The 19,853-nt window shown below is 46.8% G+C and overlaps 1 protein-coding gene across 4 annotated transcripts in view; it reads left to right on the top strand.

Moving 5' to 3' along the window:
• The window catches only part of tjap1 (tight junction associated protein 1 (peripheral)), a 462,646-nt gene that overhangs the window by 237,198 nt on the left and 205,595 nt on the right, over positions 1 to 19,853 (top strand). For all 4 annotated transcript variants that reach the window (XM_072500283.1, XM_072500282.1, XM_072500281.1 and 1 more), the window contains one exon: positions 15,091 to 15,157. In XM_072500283.1, coding sequence (XP_072356384.1) covers positions 15,091 to 15,157 — 67 coding nt within the window. The remainder of the gene's footprint in view (positions 1 to 15,090; positions 15,158 to 19,853) is intronic.

Here is a 19,853-nt window from a genome sequence, read left to right as displayed (position 1 = left end):
GGTATTCCAGCCTGGTTTGGGGAAAATAAAAGGGGCCGTAGCCCATTTCCAAGTTGAACCAGGAGCCATGCCGCGCTATTTCCGCGCGCGCCCAGTGCCTTACGCCTTGCTCGAGAAGGTAGAAGGGGAGCTCACTCATTTGGAGAGTTTGGGTATTATCAGGCCCGTCCGTTTTGCTGACTGGGCAGCACCAATTGTACCTGTAATGAATCCAGATGCCACAGTTCGCTTGTGTGGCGACTATAAACTTACAGTGAATACGGTTTCCTGACTCGACCGATATCCAATGCCTCGCATAGAGGATCTCTACGCGAAACCTGCAGGTGGACTCTCGTTCACAAAATTAGATATGAGTCACGCCTACCTGCAGTTGGAGCTGGACCCTGCCTCCCGACCATATGTAACGATTAATACACACCGGGGCCTGTATGAATATACACGGTTGCCCTTTGGAGTATCCTCTGCCTGTGCAATTTTTCAACGTGTTATGGAGGGCATTTTGAGAGGTTTACCACGTGTGGCTGTCTACCTAGATGACGTTTTGATTACAGGGACGTCGGAGCAGGAACATTTGGAAAATCTGGAGGCTGTCCTTAGACGCCTTTCGGAGGCTGGAGACCGTTTACGTCGCACAAAGTGCGTATTTCAGGCAAAGGAAGTAGTCTACCTAGGTTATTGGGTGGGCCGCGAAGGTCTGCACCCCGTCGCAGAGAAGGTGCGTGCAATTCAACATGCCCCCGCCCCGACTGACACTTCGCATCTTCGTTCTTTTCTCGGTCTCGTAAACTATTACGGGAAGTTCCTCCTCCATCTGGCAACTACGCTGGCCCCTTTGCACCTTCTGCTAAAGAAAAATCACACCTGGGTTTGGGGTCAGCTGCAAGAAACCGCTTTCCGGCGAGTAAAGCAACAATTGTCGTGGTCTGGGTGACTAACCCACTATGATCCTGGAAAGCCTTTGCTCGTCACATGTGATGCATCCCCGTATGGTATTGGGGCCGTCCTGTCCCACAAGATGGAGAACGGGGCCGAACGACTGATAGCTTTCGCCTCCCGCACATTGACTGCAGCGGAGAAAAAGTACGCGCAGATCGAGAAGGAGGGCCTGGCAGTGGTTTTTGCGGTGAAACGCTTCCACCAGTACGTGTACGGCCGCCATTTCACTATTGTGACTGATCATAAGCCCCTGCTGGGACTTTTCAGAGAGGATAAGCCAATACCGCCCATTGCTTCTGCACGGATCCAGCGCTGGGCTTTGTTGCTTGCTGCATACGAGTATTCTCTGGAGCACAAACCAGGTACGCAGATAGCAAATGCCGACGCACTGAGCCGATTGCCTTTATCGACCGGCCCCATGTCGACCCCCACGACCGGTGAGGTGGTTGCAACCCTAAATTTTATGGACACCTTGCCTGTCACGGCATCACAGATCCGTGAGTGGACCCAGACGGAGCCAGTCCTGTCAAAGGTTCGGCACATAGTCCTGTATGGTGGGCAGCATAGACAGCTCCCAGGCGAGTTGCGTGCATTTTCCTCCAAGCTGTCAGAATTCAGCGTGGAAGACGGCATCCTCTTGTGGGGGACGCGTGTGATTGTCCCGGAAAAAAGCCAGGAGCTGATACTATCAGACTTGCACAATGGTCATCCAGGCGTGACCAAAATGAAAATGTTGGCCCGGAGTTATGTCTGGTGGCCAGGCCTCGACACCGACATTGAGAAGGTGGCCCAAAACTGCTCCATTTGCCAGGAGCATCAGAAGCTTCCGCCGGCCGCGCCCCTACATCACTGGGAATGGCCAGGGCGGCCTTGGGCACGCTTGCATGCAGATTTCGCAGGCCCTTTTCAAGGATCCATGTTCCTTCTACTAATTGACGCCCAGTCCAAATGGCTAGAGGTGCATAATATGCAGGGGACAACGTCCTGCGCAACAATTGAAAAGATGCGTTTATCGTTTAGTCCGCATGGCCTCCCCGAGGTGCTGGTCACTGATAACGGCACTCCATTCACGAGTGAGGATTTTGCAAGGTAGTCCTCACAATCTTCCACTGGTGCCTCACTCGAAGCCTGCGCATGTCGTTACGGGACCGAATGGAGATAGAGACGCTGACATGACGGAGGCAGCAGACTCTGACTCCGAGATGGAGACACAGGATGCATCAGAGGGGGAATCCTCGGGTCCACGGGCCGTGGATGTACAACCGCGCCGTTCATCACGGAAGCGCCGGTCTCCGTCTCGTTACACGCCGCCTGATCCAGCGCCGCGTGCAAATGGTGTCCAGTCTGCGGCCAAACGAGTCCGACGCCCTCCTTCGCCAGGGTCTTCGGTAGATTCCTTGGACTTTGGGGGGGGAGGGATGTTATAACCTGCCTGCTTACCATTGGCTGGGGACTAATGACTATCCCACAATCCTGTGGGAGTATGAGCTTCCCCAATGAGGGGGGCGGAGAAACCACTAGTAAACTCCTAGTATAAATAAGCTGGCCAGTTCAGGAACCAGGAGGAAGGAGTATGTAGCAAGGGAAGTTACTGCTACTGTTATGTATATATGTTATAGCAAATAAATGTTATTACTTTGTATCCTTAAAACTCGTGCTGGATTCTTCGTGGCCCTTACAAAAAATACTAACCAGAAACTGAACTAAACTAGCTATATAAAGAGCAGGTCAGAGACTGGGAATTCTGTGGCAAGTAACTCACCTCCTGACTCCCGAAAGCCTGTCCACCATCTGTCTTTCCACGTCCACCTTGTCAAGACCATTCAGTATTTTATTTACTTCAATCAAGTCACCTCTCACTCTTCTAAACAGCAGCCCAACCTGTCCAGCCTATCCTCATACGACAACCCGCTCATTCCAGGTATCAATCTAGTAAACGTCCTCTGAACCACATCCAGTGCATTTACCTCCTTCCTTAAATAAGGAGACAAAACTACACACAATTCGAGATGTGGCCTTGCCTCTTAAGTCACTCACCATCCTGATTTGAAAATATATCACCGTTCCTTCACTGCTGCTGGGTCCAACTCCTGGAACTCCCTCCCTAACAGCACTGTGGATGTACCTACAGCAGCTCACCACCACCTTGCCAAGGACAGTTGTTGCTGGGCAGTGAATGCTGGCCAAGCCAGTGATGACCACATCCAGAAAATAACTGTCAAATGCCTTGTATAACTAAAGGAAAACATTCTTACTGTTACATAACCATACAAACTAGGGGCAGGAATAGGCCACTCAGCCCCTCGAGCCTGATCCGCCAAACAATACAATCAAAACTTCCACATTCCTGCTTCCTGCGCTAACCTTTCATCCCCTTACTCATCACCAATCTATCTGCCTCTGCCGTAAAAATATACAAAGGGCTGAATTCTTTTGCCCCGCCCGCCACAAGATCGCCATCGGCAAAACGCGGACAATGGAAAAGTCCATTGGCCTCAGGCGGGATTCTCCGTTTGCCGGGTGGGCACAGCCGGAGAGTCCCAACCAAAGACTCTGTTTCCACTGTATATGTGGAAGAGAGTTCCAAAGACTCACAACCCTGAATGAAAACGATTCACCTCATCTCTACCTTAAATAAGCAACTCCTTAATTTTAAACAGTAACCCCCTAATTCTAGAAACACCCATGAGAGGAAACATTTTCACATCCATCCTGTCAATAGGGATTGTAGGTATAGTTGTTAAATTTGCTGATGACACAAGGATAGGTAGGAAAGTAAGTTGTGAAGAGGACATATGGAGGCTACAAAAGGAGATAGGTGGGTTAAGTGAATAGGCAAATATCTGGCAAATGGAGTATAATCTGGGCAAATATGAAATTGTCCAATTGGCAGAAATAGTAAAAAGAGGCTTATTGTCTAAATGGTTACTTATTTAAGGAAGAATGTAAATGCATTGGAAGCATAGAAGGTTCACTTGACTAAATGCTGGAATGGGCAGGTTGTCTCATGAGGAGTTTCGAAGAGTAAGAAGCGACTTGATTGGAACCAATGTAATTCTGAGGTGTATTAACTGGGTGGATGTGGAGAGGATGTTTCCTCTTGTGGGAGAATCTAGAACATATAACATACAGTACAGAAGGAGGCCATTCGTCCCATCGAGTCTGCACCGGCCCATTTAAGCCCTCACTTCAACCCTATCCCCTGAACCCAATGACCCCTCCTAACCTTTTTGGACACTGTGGGCAATTTATCACAGCCAATCCACCTAACCTGCACGTCTTTGACTGTGGGAGGAAACCCACGCAGACACGGGGAGAAAGTGCAGACTCCGTACAGACAGTGACCCAGCAGGGAATTGAACCTGGGACCCTGGAGCTCTGAAGCCACAGGGCTAACCACTATGCTACCGTGCTGCCCCAGGGGAGCACTAGGGGTCACTGTTGGAATTGGAGATGAGGCGGGCCTCCAATTACTCATCCAGTGTCATTAGCAGTACGTCACCATCACCCCAAAAGTATGTGAACGCCTCTTTAGGAAAACCAGCACGGATTCAATGGGCTAAATGTTCTTTATATCTGCTATCTGAAAATTCTATTGGTATGTTACCCAAAACCAGCTGCTTGAAAAACAGAGTTGTCCAAAAACTGGGCATTATGCACTTGAAAGGTCTTGTTCCAGAAGAATGATTCAATCGCTTGTTCCTTTATTTACTCATTCAATTCCACCACACACAAAGTTCCATGTGTAGCCTTTCAAAAAAATGAATGGTTTCAATAGGTACCCATGGCCATTATAATTTTGTATGATTGGAGTGAAAATACAAGATATCACATGGAGCCTAACATTCTACAACATATTAGGTTCAGATAGGTAATTGCTTCTCACATTAGCAAATCATACTGAACCTCTATGAGGCATTATGTGCCATCAACAGCATCAGAATTGCATAGAACCACAGGTAACCTCATAGGTTGGCATATTCCCTCTACCATTGCCATCGTGTCGGGGTATCAACCCTGGTTCAATGACGAGTGAGTGCAGGAGGGCATGCCAGGAGCAACACGAGGCATGCCTAAAAATGAGGTGTCTGGATTCACCTGTAGGTCAGATCAGGCAAGAATGGCAGATTTCATAGAAGCATCGAAAATAGGAGCTTCATGTGGTAGCGAATTCCTGGGTGAAGAATTTCTCCTCACCCAGTCCTAAAAAGTTTACTTTGTATCCTTAAACTATGACCCTGGTTCTGGACACTCCCACCATTGGGTACATCCTTCCTGCATCTCCCCTGTCTAGTCCTGTTAGAATTGTATAGGGTTCTATGTGATTTCCCCCCTCATTCTTCTGAACTCCCAACAAAGAAATCCTAACCGACTCGGACGTCAGTCCCGTCGCTGCACTCCCTCCATAACAAGAACATCCTTCCTCAGATAAGGAGACTAAAACTGCACACAATATTCCAGGCGTGGACTCAGCAAGGCCCTGTACAATTTCAGCAAGACATCCCTGCTCCTGTACTCAAATCCTCTCACAATGAAGGTCAACACACTATTTGTCGTCTTTACTGCCTGCTGGACCTGCATGCTTGCCTTCAGCGACTAGTGTATGAGGACACCCAGGTCTTGTTGCACATTTCCCTCTCTGAATTTGTAGCCATTCAGAAAATCTGCCTTCATGTTTTTGCTACCAAAGTGGAAAGCCTTACATTTATCCAAATTATACTGCACCTACCATTCATTTGCCCACTCACTCAACTTGTCCAAATCACACTGAATAATCCCTGTATCCTCCTCACAGCTCACCCCCACCCCCCCGCCCAGCTTTATGTCATCTGAAAGGTGTTACATATAGTTCCGTCATCTAAATCATTAATATATATTGTAGATAGCTGGGGTCCTCGCACTGACCCCTGTGATACCCCACTAGTCACTGCCTGCCATTCGGAAAAAGACCCATTTTTCCTACTCCTTGTTTCTTGTCTGCCAACCAGTTTTCTATCCATCACAATACACCACCCCACAATCCCATGCGCTTTAATTTTTCACGCCAATCTCTTATGTGCAACTTTGTCGAAAGCCTCCTGAAAGTCCAAATAAACCACATTCTCTGGCTCCTCATCAACACTACTAGTTACATCCTCGAAGAATTGCAGTAGATTTGTCAAGCATGATTTCCCTTTCGTAAATCCATGCTGATTCTGTCCAATTCTACCACTATTTTCCAAATGCACTGCTATGAAATCTTCAATAATGGATTCTAGGATTTTCCGCACTACAGGCCGACATCAGGCCGACTGGTCTATAATTCTGTGTTTTCCCTCTACCTCGCTTTTTAAATAGTGGGGTTACATTAACTATCCTCCAATCTGTAGGAACTGTTCCAGAGTCTATAAAATCTTGGACAATGACCATCAATGCATCCACTATTTCTAGGGTCACTTCCTTAAGTAATCTGGGACGTAGATTAACAGGACCTGGAAATTCTTCAGCCCTCAATCCCATCACTCTCGCCTCCACTATTTCTCTGCTAATACTGATTACCTTCAGTTCCTCCCTCATCTCTGTCTTCCCCATCATTTTTGGTGTGTTATTTGTGTCAGAGAACATAGAACAGTACAGCACAGTACAGCCCCTTCGGCCCACGATGTTGTGCCGACCACTTATCCTACTCTAAGATCAACCTAACCTACACCCCTTCAATTTACTGCTGTCCATGGGACTGTCCAACAGTCGTTTAAATGTCCCTAATGACTCTGACTCCACCACCTCCGCTGGCAATGCATTCCACACACCCACCACTCTCTTTAATAATCTTTATTGTCACAAGTAGACTTACATTAGCACTGCAATGAAGTTACTGTGAAAAGCCCCTAGTCGCCACATTCCAGGGCCTATTCAGGTACACAGAGGGAGAATTTAGAATATCCAATTCACCTAACAGTACGTCTTTCGGGACTTGTGGGAGGAAACCGGAGCACCCGGAGGAAACCCACGCAGACACGGGGAGAGCGTGCAGACTCCTCACAGACAGTGACCCGAGACGGGAATTGAACCTGAGCTGTGAAGTAACAGTGGTACCCACTGTGCTACCGTGGCCCACTGTGTAAAGAACCAACCTCTGACATCTCCCTTATACCTTCCTCCAATCACCTTAAATTATGTCCCCTCATGACAGTCATTTCCACCTGGGAAAAGTCTCTGGCTATCCACTCTATCCATGCCTCTCATCACCCTGTACACCTCTATCAAGTCACCTCTCTTCCTTCTCTTCAGTGAGAAAAGCCCTAGCTCCCTCAACCTTTCTTCATAAGACATGTCCTCCAGTCCAGGCAGCAACCTGGTAAATCTGCACCCTCTCCAACACAACCACATCCTTCCTATAATGAGGCGACCAGAACTGGACACAATATTCTAAGTGTGGTCTAACCAGGGTTTTATAAAACTGCAGCAAAAACCTTGCGGCTCTTAAACTCAATCCCCCTGTTAATGAAAGCCGATACACCATTCGCCTTCTTAACAACCCTATTAACCTGGGGGGCAAATTTGAGGGATCTATATACATGGACCCCAAGATCCCTCTGTTCTTCCACACGTCCAAGAATCCTGCCTTTAACCCTATATTCAGCACTAAAATTTGACCTTCCAAAATGAATCACTTCACATTTATCTAGGTTGAACTCCACCCGTCACTTCTCAGCCCAGCTCTGAATCCTGTCAATGTCCTGTTGTAACCTGCAACAGCCCTCAACACCATCTAGAACTCCACCAACCTTCGTGTCATCTGCAAACTTACTAACCCACCCTTCCACTTCCTCATAAAAGTCATTTACAAAAACTCACAAAGAGCAGAGGTCCCAGAAAAGATCCCTGCGGGACACCACTGGTCACCGACCTCCAGGCGGAATACTTTCCATCCACTACCACTCGCTGTCTTCTTTTGGCCAGCCAATTCTGTATCCAGACAGCCATGTTTTTGTGTATCCCATGCCCCCTAACTTTCTGAATGAGCCTACCATGGGGAAAATTATCAAATGCCTTACTGAAATCCATATACACCACATAAACTGCCCGACCTTCATCAATGTGTCTCGTCACATCCTCAAAGAATACAACGAGGCTTGTGAGGCATGACCTGCCCCTCACAAAGCCATGCTGACTATCTTTAATCAAACTATGTTTCTCTAAATAATCACAAATCCTATCTCTCAGAATCCTTTCCAGTATTTTGCTCACCACAGACATAAGACTGACTGGTCTGTACTTCCCAGGGATTTCCCTATTCCCTTTCTTGAACAGGGGAACAACATTTGCCTCCTTCCAATCATCCAGTACAACTCCAGTGGAGAGTGAGGATGCAAAGATCATCGCCAACAGCGCAGCCATTTCCTCCCTCACTTCCCGTAGTAACCTTGGGTCTATCCCATCTGGCCTAGGGGACTTATCTATCCTGATGCTTTTCAAAATTTCCAGCACATCCTCCTCCTTAATATCAACCTGTTCGAGCCTGTTAACCTGGTTCACACTGTTCTCATGGCAACAAGGTCCCTCTCTCTAGTGAATACTGAAGCAAAATATTCATTTAGGGCCTCCCCTATCTCTTCAGACACTAGGCACAAGTACCCTCCACTATCCCTGATCGGCCCGACTCTCACTCTGATCATCCTCTTATTTCTCACTGCTCCTTCCTCAGATGAGGAAGGAGCAGCGCTCCGAAAGCTAGTGTTTGAAACAAACCTGTTGGACTTTAACCTGGTGTTGTAAGACTTCTTACTGTGCTCACCCCAGTCCAACGCCGGCATCTCCACATCATTTGTCACATATGTGTAGAACGCCTAGGGGTTTTCCCTAATCCTTCCCGCCAGGGCATTTTCATGCCCCTTCTAGCTCTCCTATGTCTATTTTTGAGTTCCTTTCTGGCTACCTTGTAACCCTCTAGAGTCAGTCCAGATCTTTGCTTCCTCAACCTTACGTAAGCTTCCTTCTTCCCCTTGACTAGAAGCTTCACTTCTCTTGCCATCCAAGGCTTCTTCACCTTACCATTCCTTCCTTGTCTCAATGGGACAAAACTATCCAGCACTCGCAGCAAGTTCTCCTTAAACAATCCCCACATTACTGTTGTGCATTTCCTTGAGAACATCTGTTCCCAATTTATGGTCCCCAGTTCCTGTCTAATAGCAGTATAATTTCCCTCCCCCAATTAAATACCTCCCATACTGTCTGCATGGCAAAGGTCAAGGAGTTGTGGTCACTGTCACCGAAATGCTCTCCCACTGAGACATCTGATAACTGGCCTGGTTTTTTGCCGAGCACCAAGTCCAATATGGCCTCCCCCCCCCTAGTCAGCCTATCTACATATTGAGTCGAGAATCCTTCCTGTATATACCTGACAAAATGTGATCCACCTAAACCATTTGCACTAAGGAGGTTCCAGTCAATATTAGGGAAGTTGAAGTCACCCATGACAACAACTCTGTTACTTCTGCTCCTTTCCAAGATCTGCCGCCCAATCTGTTCCTCTGTCTCTCTGCTGCTATTGGGGTGTCTATAGAAAAATCCCAATAAAGTGACTGCTCCTTTCTTGTTCCTGACTTCCACCCATACTGACTCAGTTGACCCACAGACGCACCGGCTGCAGCATGCCAAACTTCACCCCCTTCCTGTGCAGCACCGCCTTCGCCCGGTTGTACCCAGCCCTCTTCTTCGCCACCTCCGCACTCCAGTCCTGATATATTCGAACCGCCGCATCCTCCCACCTGCTGCTCCTCTCTTTCTTGGCCCGCCTGAGTACGCACTCCCGATCAGCGAACCGATGAAACCGCACCAGCACCGCCCGCGGCGGCTCGTTAGCCTTGGGCCTCCTCGCCAGCACTCTGTGGGCCCCTTCCAGCTGCAGGGGTCCCTGGAAGGACCCCGCTCCCATCAGCGAGTTTAACATGGTGACCACATAGGCCCCCACGTCCGACCCCTCCAGCCCTTCCGGGAGGCCCAGGATCCACAGATTCTTCCGCCTCTACCGATTCTCCATCTCCTCGAACCGTTCCTGCCATTTCTTGTGGAGCGCCTTGTGCGCCTCCACATTTACCGCTAGGCCCAAGATCTCGTCCTTGTTATCTGAGATCGCGGATCGCCACCCCCTGGGCCGTCTGGGTCTCCAGCAGCTTATCAATAGAAGCCTTCATCGGCTCCAGCAGGTCCGCTTTGAGCTCCCTGAAGCTGCGCTGGATAACCTCCTGCTGCTCCTGCTCCTGCGCCCACTGCATCCACGCTGCCTGGTCCCCGTCAGCCGCCATCTTGCTCTTCTTTCCTCGCACTTTCTTTGGCTTCACCACCACTTTTTTAGTCGCCCCGCTCCTGGTCCAAGCCATACGCTGTCGGGGGAATGTTGCAGTCTTCTTCCCACACCGGGAAATGTTGAAAGAATGCTGTTGGGGGCCCTGAAAAGAGCCCAAAAGTCCGTTCCAAGCGGGAGCTGCCGAACGTGCGACTTAGCTCTGCATAGCCGCAACCGCATTGGGCAGCACGGTAGTGTTGTGGATAGCACAATTGCTTCACAGCTCCAGGGTCCCAGGTTCGATTCCGGCTTGGGCCACTGTCTGTGCAGAGTCTGCACATCCTCCCCGTGTCTGCGTGGGTTTCCTCCCACAGTCCAAAGATGTGCAGGTTAGGTGGATTGGCCATGATAAATTGCCCTTACTGTCTAAAATTGCCCTTAGTGTTGGGTGGAGGTGTTGACCTTGGGTAGGGTGCTCTTTCCAAGAGCCGGTGCAGACTCGATGGGCCGAATGGCCTCCTTCTGCACTGTAAATGCTATGATAAAAAAACCGGAAGCCCCATACTGACTCAGTTGACAATCCCTCCTCGACTACCTCCTTTTCTGCACTGTGATGCACTCTCTAATTAACAGTGCCACTCCCCCTCCTCTTTTACCTCCCTCCCTATTCTATTAAAGCATCTAACCCCTGGAACATCTAACAACCATTCCTGCCCCTGTGAAATGGCCACATCGTAGTTCCAAGTACTGATCCATGCTCTAAGTTTATCGCCCTTATTCCTGATACTCCTTGCATTGAAACAGACACACTTTAACCCATCTCACTGATTGCAACTTTGCCCTATCAACTGTCTATCCTTCCTCACAGACTGCATACTATTTTTGCCCGTTAACGGCTACCCTATCCCTGATCCGTAGCTCTGGTTCCCATCCACCTGCCAAACTAGTTTAACCCTCCCAAAGAGCTCGAGCAAACCTCCAACCCAAGATATTGGTGTCCTTCCTGTTTAGGTGCAACCCGTCCCTCATGTACAGGTCCCACCTTCCCCAGAAGGCACCCCAATGATCGACATATCTGGAGCCTTCCCTCCTGCACCTTGTGAAGACAGAACCAAAATCTTTATTTAGTTAGGCCGCCATTTCTTTGTTCCCCATTATAAATTCCCCTGTTGCTTACTGTAAGGGACCTACAGTTGTCTTCACCAATTTTTTTACTTAACATATCAAAAATAAAAAGTTATGTTCCCTGCAAGCTTACTCTCATACTTTATTTTCCCCTTCTTAATCAATGCCTTGGTACCTAATGTTAAACTGCTCCCAATCCTCAGACCTGTTTTTTCTGGCCAGTTTTTTATGCCTCTTCCTTGGATCTAATTTTATCTCTAATTTTGCTGTAAGCTGGAAATTGGCCATCTTTCCTGCTTTACTTTTGTGCCAGACAGGAAGAAACAATTGTTGCAGTTCCCCCATGCGTTCCTTGAATGTTTGCCATTGCCTATCCACTGTCATCCCTTTAAGTAACGTTTCCCAATTGATAATAAACAACTCAAACCTCACATCATAGTTCTCTTTAAGATCCAGAATCCTAGCCTCAGAATCAACTGTGTCCGTCCCCATCTGGATGAAGAATTCTGGCATATTCTGGCTGCTCATCCCCAAGGGGACTCGCTCAACAAGATTGCCAATGCTTCCGTTCTCATTACACAATACCCGCTCCAGGATGGCCTGGTCTCTCGTTGGTTCCTCAACGTATTGGTCAAAAAGAAATCCTGTATGCATTCCAGGAATTCCTCCACCACGGCGTTGTGACTAATTTGATTTGCCCAATCGATATACAGATGAAAATCACCCATAATTACAGATGTTGCATGACCACATGCATCTCTAATTTCCTGTATAATGCCATTCCCAACAGTTTGGGGTCTATATACTCCGCCCACTAATGATTTTGCCCCTTCGTGTTTCTCAACTCTACCCATACAGATTCCACATTGTCGGAGCTAATATCTTTCCTCACTATTGCGTTAATTTCCTCTTGAACCAGCACTGCAGCTCCTCCACCTTTTCCTTTTTGTCTGTCCTTCCTAAATACTGAATAGCTTTGGGTGTTCAATTCTATGTCCAAATGCAGCAAGACCTGGGCAACATTCATGGCTGCTATGTGGCAAGTAACATTTGCGCCCCACAAGTGTCAGGAAATTACAATCTCCAACAAGAGACAGCCCAACCACCTGCCTTGTGAATTTCAATGCATTTAACACCCAAGAGAATGAGGAGGTAGGTATGGAACTCTGAGAGAGAGATTGTGAGGTGCTTGAGAGAATTGTCATTTAACCTCATTCCTTACTAACAACGCAACCCCGCCCCCTTTGCCTATCTACCTGTCCTTTCGATAAGACACATAATTTAGATCCCAGCCCTGATCCCCTTGCAGCCCCGTCTCTGTGATGCCCACAACATCGTACTGGCTAATTTCAATGTATGCAACAAGCTCATTTACCTTGTTCCATATACTGCGTGCATTTAGGTACAATACCCTCAGTCCTGCATTGACCACTCCCTTCTCACACTGGTCACCTTTTTTGCTCTGCCTGAGGGTGATGTTGTTCTCTTATTTTTGTTCTCTATTTCCCCTTCAGTTATTACTCATTCTAAGCAAACAGTCTGGTTCCCACCCCGCTGCCATACTAGTTTAAATCCTCCCGAGTGACACTAGCAAACCTCCCAGCCAGGATATTGGTGCCCCTCAATTTTTACATGCAACCCATTCTTGTACAGGTCCTACCTGCCCCGGAACAGATCGCAATGGTCCAGAAATCTGAAACCCTCCCTCATACACCACTGGTTTAGCCACGTGTTTAGCTGCACTATCCTCCTAATTCTAGCCTCACTGGCACGTGAGCTTTTTAGCTTACTGCCTAACTCCCTGAACTCCTTCTGCAGGAACTCATCGCTCTTCCTGCCTGTGTTGTTAGTACCTATGTGTACTATGACCTCTGACTGTTCGCCCTCTCCCTTCAGGATGTCCTGTGTTCGTTCGGAGCCATCTTGGACCATGGCACCAGGGAGGCAACATACCATCCTGGAGTCTCTTTCACTTCCACAGAAGCGCCTATCTGTGCCCCTTTCTATCAAGTCCCCTATTACTATTGCTCTTCTGCGCTTTGACCCTCCCTTCTGAACATCAGAGCCAGTTGTGGTGCCACTGTTCAGGCTGCTGTTGTTTTCTCCTGATAGGCTATACCCGCCAACAGTATCCAAAACGGTATCTCTGTTAGAGAGGAGACAGCCACAGGGGATTCCTGCACTGACTGCCTGCCCTTTCTCATGGTCACCTATCTGTCTGCCTGCGCCTTGGGTGTGACCACATCTCTATAACTCCTTTCTATGACACTTTCCGCCACCTGCATACTCCTAAGTGCACCCAACTGCTGCTCAACCGAACCACATGGTCTGTGTGGAACTGCCATTGGTTGCACTTGCTGCAGACGTAGTCGACCAGTACGCTGGAAGCGTCACAGATCTGCCACATCTCACAGTTGGAGCACTGCACCCAACTGAGTGACATTTAAGCGCTAGTTGATGTAAAAAAACAACATTTTTTTTAGTTTTAGAGTACCCAATTAATTTTTTCCAATTCAGGGGCAATTTAGTGTGGCCAATCCACCTAACCTCCACATCTTTGGGTTGTGAGGGCGAAACCTAAGCAAACACGGGGAGAACGTGCAAACTCCACACAGTTGGGATCGAACCTTGGACCTCGGTGCTGTGAGGCAGTGGTGCTAACCACTGCGCCACCGTGCTGCCCATTAAGCACCAGTTAATTAATTTAAAATAAATACTTAAATTATTGTTAGATTAAGTTACAATTAACCATATGGCCTTGGTGCTAGATTTTTACTGTAAAATTAAATGCTAAATACTACCCTCTGCCCTCAGATTTAGTTACTCCTCTACCTAGTTAATTAATAAGTTTTAATTAGTTTTTTTCAATGTTTTATTTCTCAAATTTAACAGATTCCGTACCAGCCAATCAGGTCACAGCCGTACTGTGATTTCACTTCAGTATCTCCTCCCCCCCCCCCCCCCCCCACAATTTGAAAATGTATTTCTATCACTTACCTTCCCAGGATGCCCTCTGGATTTCTCCCTGCAGATTACCAGTTACAAAGCCAGAAGAAAGAAAACAAAACAAAAAGGGAAAAAGCACCTCCTCCCACTCTGCACCAAATTACTACACTGCTCTAAATGACCAAGTTCCAATCCCCACTCTGGCTGTCTCACTCACTTAGACTGTCTCAAATTCACGTGCACAAAGCTTCACGGGCCATTTACCTTCCAAACCCACAACCACTACCACCTATAAGGACCAGGGCATTCGATACAGGGGAGCACCAACCCCCAAGCCATTCATCGTTACTTCATTGTTGCTGGGTCAAATTCCTGGAACTCCCTCCCTAACTGCAGGGTGGGTGCAATGTGTAACTCCTCCACATTGACTGCAGTGATTCAAGAGGGTACCTCACCACCACTTTCTGACGGTCAATTACGGATTAGCAATAAATGCTGGCTTTGCCAGCGACGCCCATGTCCCATGAAGGAATAAGTAATAAAGAAACAAACAATGAAGTTCAGTCTTCTTTTCTGTCAGACTCTGGTGTCCTTGTCCACAAGCTCAGACCTGAGTCCATTGTTGTTTTTTAAAATATATCTCCTCGTCTCCAGACATTAAGCTGCCTATTACACAACAGGTAAGTGGGTAATCTAAATTCTGCCACCATCTCACCCCCAAGAGTACCAGATTTTGGGCAACGGACCTGTGCATCAGTGATCTGCCATAATGCTTGTAAAAGCTGAAGTAGATTTTATTTTGTCTGCCCATATAGATTACAGAATAGTTACACTGCCTCACAGCGAGCTAATCAGGAGTTGGAGGACAAACTGCAGGCCTTGGTGAGTTACCGTGTCAGTAAGTTCCCTATTTGAAGGGGAATTAGTGTTTGCAGCTATTATCCAGCACTCTCATTTTCAGAGTTCCAGGTAAGTTTATTCGGAGCTAACGTAAGAATAAACCTACCTGGCTATAATCGTATAACTTCCAATGTTTTATAATATATTATAGTTCACTTTACTCAAATGCTCTACATTATCTGAATGGAATAGTATTGTTTTGTGATTAAATGCTCGTCTAAGTGTTTGCATTTTGTTTGGTATCAATGTTTAAATTTCCAGGGTAAGGTGTTCAGAGAAGCTTCAATTATTCTTTTGCGTTTGTTGGTGGGTGCAATATGTACATTCTAGAGGTCACAGAAACCCTGCCATTTCTTTGTTCATTAGTTACTCATATGCTGTTAATACATCTTAACAATATGTATAGACCGTTGCAATTTTAATGAACTTTACTGCTATGAATAAATCTAATTACTATTGTTCTGACACCCTGGGCTAATTGCAGCTCCACTTGACACAGAGTCACAACACACAGTTGAAATTAACTTTTATTTTAAAATATCCAAGGTCAATAACTACAGTCACTAGGTTTGTAAATGTTAACACAATTAACATTATTATGTTACGACTCCCTGGGCTAGGGCATGGTCAATTCCAGCTCCCTTGACCCGGAGTTGCAACACAATTCAATTAACCAATAATTCTTAGGAAAATACGCAATGTCTTTGGCCATTGGCAAACACATCCTCAGACTTACCATCATCCTCAAAGATAGTTTGGGCCATCTTACCATCGGATTGTGGTGTGATCTTAATCTCTCGGGTGAACTTTGTTTAGCCATTGCCCTGGTCACCACACATGACGGAAAAATAGTAAATCTGTTCTTGTAACCACTCTGTCTCATTATATCATGGGTGAAGCTACAAACTTCACTGCTGCCAAATCATTTCCCTGAAGTAACTCTGCGCTGTGCATTGGTAACTTCTTACCACTCGACAACTGTAGGATCTGACAAATCACACTCCAATCGTATTTTATACAATGGAACTGAAATATCATAGAATCCCTCCAGTGCAGAAGGAGGCCATTCGGCCCAACGAGCTTGCACCGACCCTCCAAAAGAGAACCCTGGGCCCACTCTCCCGCCCTGTCTCCGTAATCTCACCCAATCTTTGGACAACTAAGGGGAAAATTTAGCATGCTCAATCTAACTCGCACATCTTTGGACTGTGGGAGGAAACCGGGGCACCCGGAGGGAACCCACCCAGACACGGGGTGAACGTGCACACTCCACACAGATAGTCGCTTAGTCAGAATCGAACTCTGGTCCCTGGCGATGTGAGGCAGCGGTTATTATGCCATCGCGCTGCCCATATAATCTTCACGTACCCCATTCATTAACACCTTAGTTTTCATTGAACTCTCCAGAGGGAAAATCAAATCTCTCTCCAGTCACCTGTGTCCCTTAAAATTATTATGGGTTTGGCTATGTCATTTGATAAAAATGGGGTGACCTTCCCATTAGATAAAAACCCTGCATATCTTTCATAATAATAATAATTGCTTATTGTCACAAGTACGCTTCAATGAAGTTACTGTGAAAAGCCCCTAGTCGCCACATTCCGGTGCCTGTTCGGGTAGGCCGGTACAGGCCCCATCCACCTCATTCGCCACACCTCCTCTCACGCAGTGTTTACCTCAGGTCTCCTAAGTCCAGTGAGAGCTACAGGCTGCCCTGTAGTATTCTCCATTTTTGTTCCTTTTTCAGAATCCTCCTTATGAACCCCAGCAGGTCCCATGGGTTTTCTTTATAACTCCCAACATGTTGAATGAGTGTGTCCTACTTTATTGCAACGGCCTTCAAGCCTTACCTTCGTCCTCAGTATCTTCCTTCCTGGTCTGAGAAGGAGATCGCTGAGTATTCCCACCTATCCATTCCTTACCTTGACTACCAGTCTTCCTTTCACTCTCCCACTTTCTACCCGTTGCAAAAGTATGGGCATGACGGAAAAAAGATTTAAATTTACCGATTAGCTCTTAATTGTTAACCATTATAGCTGCTTGTCTGGCATACGTCACTCTTTGTTCTTCACCATGGATTCTTATCACAGAAGGTAGTGAATTCTTAAATTCTTCTAAGGGAATGATTTCTCTTAGCGCCTCACCATTAGTTTCAATTCCCAATGATCATGCCCACCTGTTAAAATTGTTCTGTTTAACCCTTTCAAATTCAACACAAGTCTGTCCCAGCTGTTTCTTTAAATTCTGAAACCTTTGCCTATGTGTCTCTGGAACAAATACATATGCTCCTAGAATAGCCGTCTTTAACTCATCATAATCCTCAGACGCTCCCTCAGACAAGAAACTTTCCTGTGTCCGCCCCGTCAACTTGAATGGGTAATATCCACTTTTCTTTCAGCCACTCCATTTGGGTTGCAATTTTCTCAAATGCCAAGAAAAATGCCTTTACTTTATTTTCTTCAAATTTTGGTAGGGCCTGTATAAATTTAAGCATATCTAATCGGGGTTCTATTGTAGGATTAAGCTCGCCTCTAGCTCCTGACAGCTCCATTTTATTTTCCAGTGCTTTAAGCTCCCTTTCTTTTGCTTTTTCCTCTCTAATTCCAACTTCCTCACTTCAATTTCTGTCAGAAAAGCTGTATCGCTTTCTTTTTGCTGTATTTGTATCTGGATCTTAGCTAATTCCACTGATTTTGCACAACACAAAACGGCTTTGTTCCTAGCATCTTTCAAATTTAAATGCTGAGCGATCGCTTCAATTATCTCTCTCTACCTTCCTAGCTTTAGCCGTCACCTCTATTTTAATTTCACTTGCCAATTTAATTAGCTTGTTTTTTCGAAGCCTTTCTAAATAAACAGGTCCTCCACCTAAAGAAAAGCCGTAGCAGCTTCCAGAACCATCCTGTATTACTTTTGTTTCATTTACGGTATGTGGGCGTAGCTGGTTAGGCCAGCATTTATTGCCCAGCCCTAGTTGCCCTTCAGAAGGAGGTGGCGAGTTGCCTTCTTGAACCGCTGCAGTCCTTCAAGTGTAGGCACACCCTCAATGCTGTTAGAGAGGGAGTTCTAGGATTCCTGGATGATGTTGAGCTTCTTGGGTGTTGTTGGAGCTGCACTCATCCAGGCACGTGGAGAGTATTCCTTTACACTCCTGACTTGTGCCTTGTAGATAGTGGACAGGCTTTGGGGGGGTCAGGAGTTGAGTTACTTGCCGTAGGAGTCCCAGCCTTTGACCTACTCTGGTAGCCACTGTATTAATGTGGCTAGTCCAGTTCAGTTTCTCATCAATGGTAACTCCCGGGATGATGATTGTGGGGGATTCAGTGATGGTACTGTCATTGAATGTCAAGGGGCGATGGTTAGATCCTCTCTTGTAGGCACTTGTGTGGCACGAATGTAACTTGCCACTTGCCACTAGTTTATATTAAGAAGGAGGATGTGCTGGAAATTTTGAAAAGCATCAGGATAGATTTAAGGGGCATCTTGACAAATACATGAATAGGATGGGAATAGAGGGATACGGACCCAGGAAGTGTAGAAGATTGTAGTTTAGTCGGGCGGCATGGTCGGCACGGGCTTGGCGGGCCGAAGGGCCTGTTCCTGTGCTGTACATTTCTTTGTTCTTTGTATAAGTCCCCTGGGCCTGACGGGATATACCCAAGGTTACTACGGGAAGCGAGGGAGCAGATTGCTGCACCGTTGGCGATGATCTTTGCGTCCTCACTCTCCACTGGAGTAGTACCGGATGACTGGAGGGAGACGAATGTTGTTCACCTGTTCAAGAAAGGGAATAGGGAAATCCCTGGGAATTCCAGACCAGCCAGTCTTATGTTTGAGGTGAGCAAAATATTGGAAAGGATTCTGAGAGATAGGATTTATGATTATTTAGAAAAACATAGTTTGATCAAAGATAGTCAGCATGACTTTGTGATGGACAGGTCATGCCTCACAAGCCTCATTGAATTCTTTGAGGATGTGACGAGACACATTGATGAAGGTTGGGCAGTGATGTGGTGTATATGTATTTCAGTAAGGCATTTGATAAGGTTCCCCATGGTAGGCTCATTCAGAAAGTTAGGGGGTATGGGATACACGAAAACATGGCTGTCTAGATACAGAATTGGCTGGCCAAAAGAAGACAGCGAGTGGTAGTGGATGGAAAGTACTCCGCCTGGAGGTCGGTGACCAGTGGTGTCCCGCAGGGATCTGTTCTGGGACCTCTGCTATTTGTGGTTTTTATAAATGACTTGGATGAGGAAGTGGAAGGATGGATTAGTAAGTTTGCTGATGACACGAAGGTTGGGGGAGTTGTAGATAGTGTTGAGGGTTGTTGCAGGTAGCAACAGGACATTGACAGGATGCAGAGCTGTTCTGAGAAGTGGCAGATGGAATTCAACCTAGATAAATGTGAAGTGATTCATTTTGGAAGGTTGAATTTGAAAGCTGAGTACAAGGTTAAAGGCACGAATCTTGGAAGTGTGGAGGAACAGAGGAATCTTGGGGTCCACGTACATAGATGCCTCAAAGTTGCCACCCAGGCTGATAGGGTTGTTAAGAAGGCATGTGGTGTGTTGGCTTTCATTAACAGTACTGTGCTCACCCCAGTCCAACGCCGGCATCCCCACTTCATTAACAGGGGGATCGAATTTAAGAGCCGCGAGGTTTTCCTGCAACTTTA

Source organism: Scyliorhinus torazame, chromosome 4 (genome assembly GCF_047496885.1).
Source record: "Scyliorhinus torazame isolate Kashiwa2021f chromosome 4, sScyTor2.1, whole genome shotgun sequence".
Taxonomy (NCBI): domain Eukaryota; kingdom Metazoa; phylum Chordata; class Chondrichthyes; order Carcharhiniformes; family Scyliorhinidae; genus Scyliorhinus; species Scyliorhinus torazame.
Note: the sequence above shows the minus strand (reverse complement) of the source record. Positions and strands in the feature narration are given on the sequence as shown.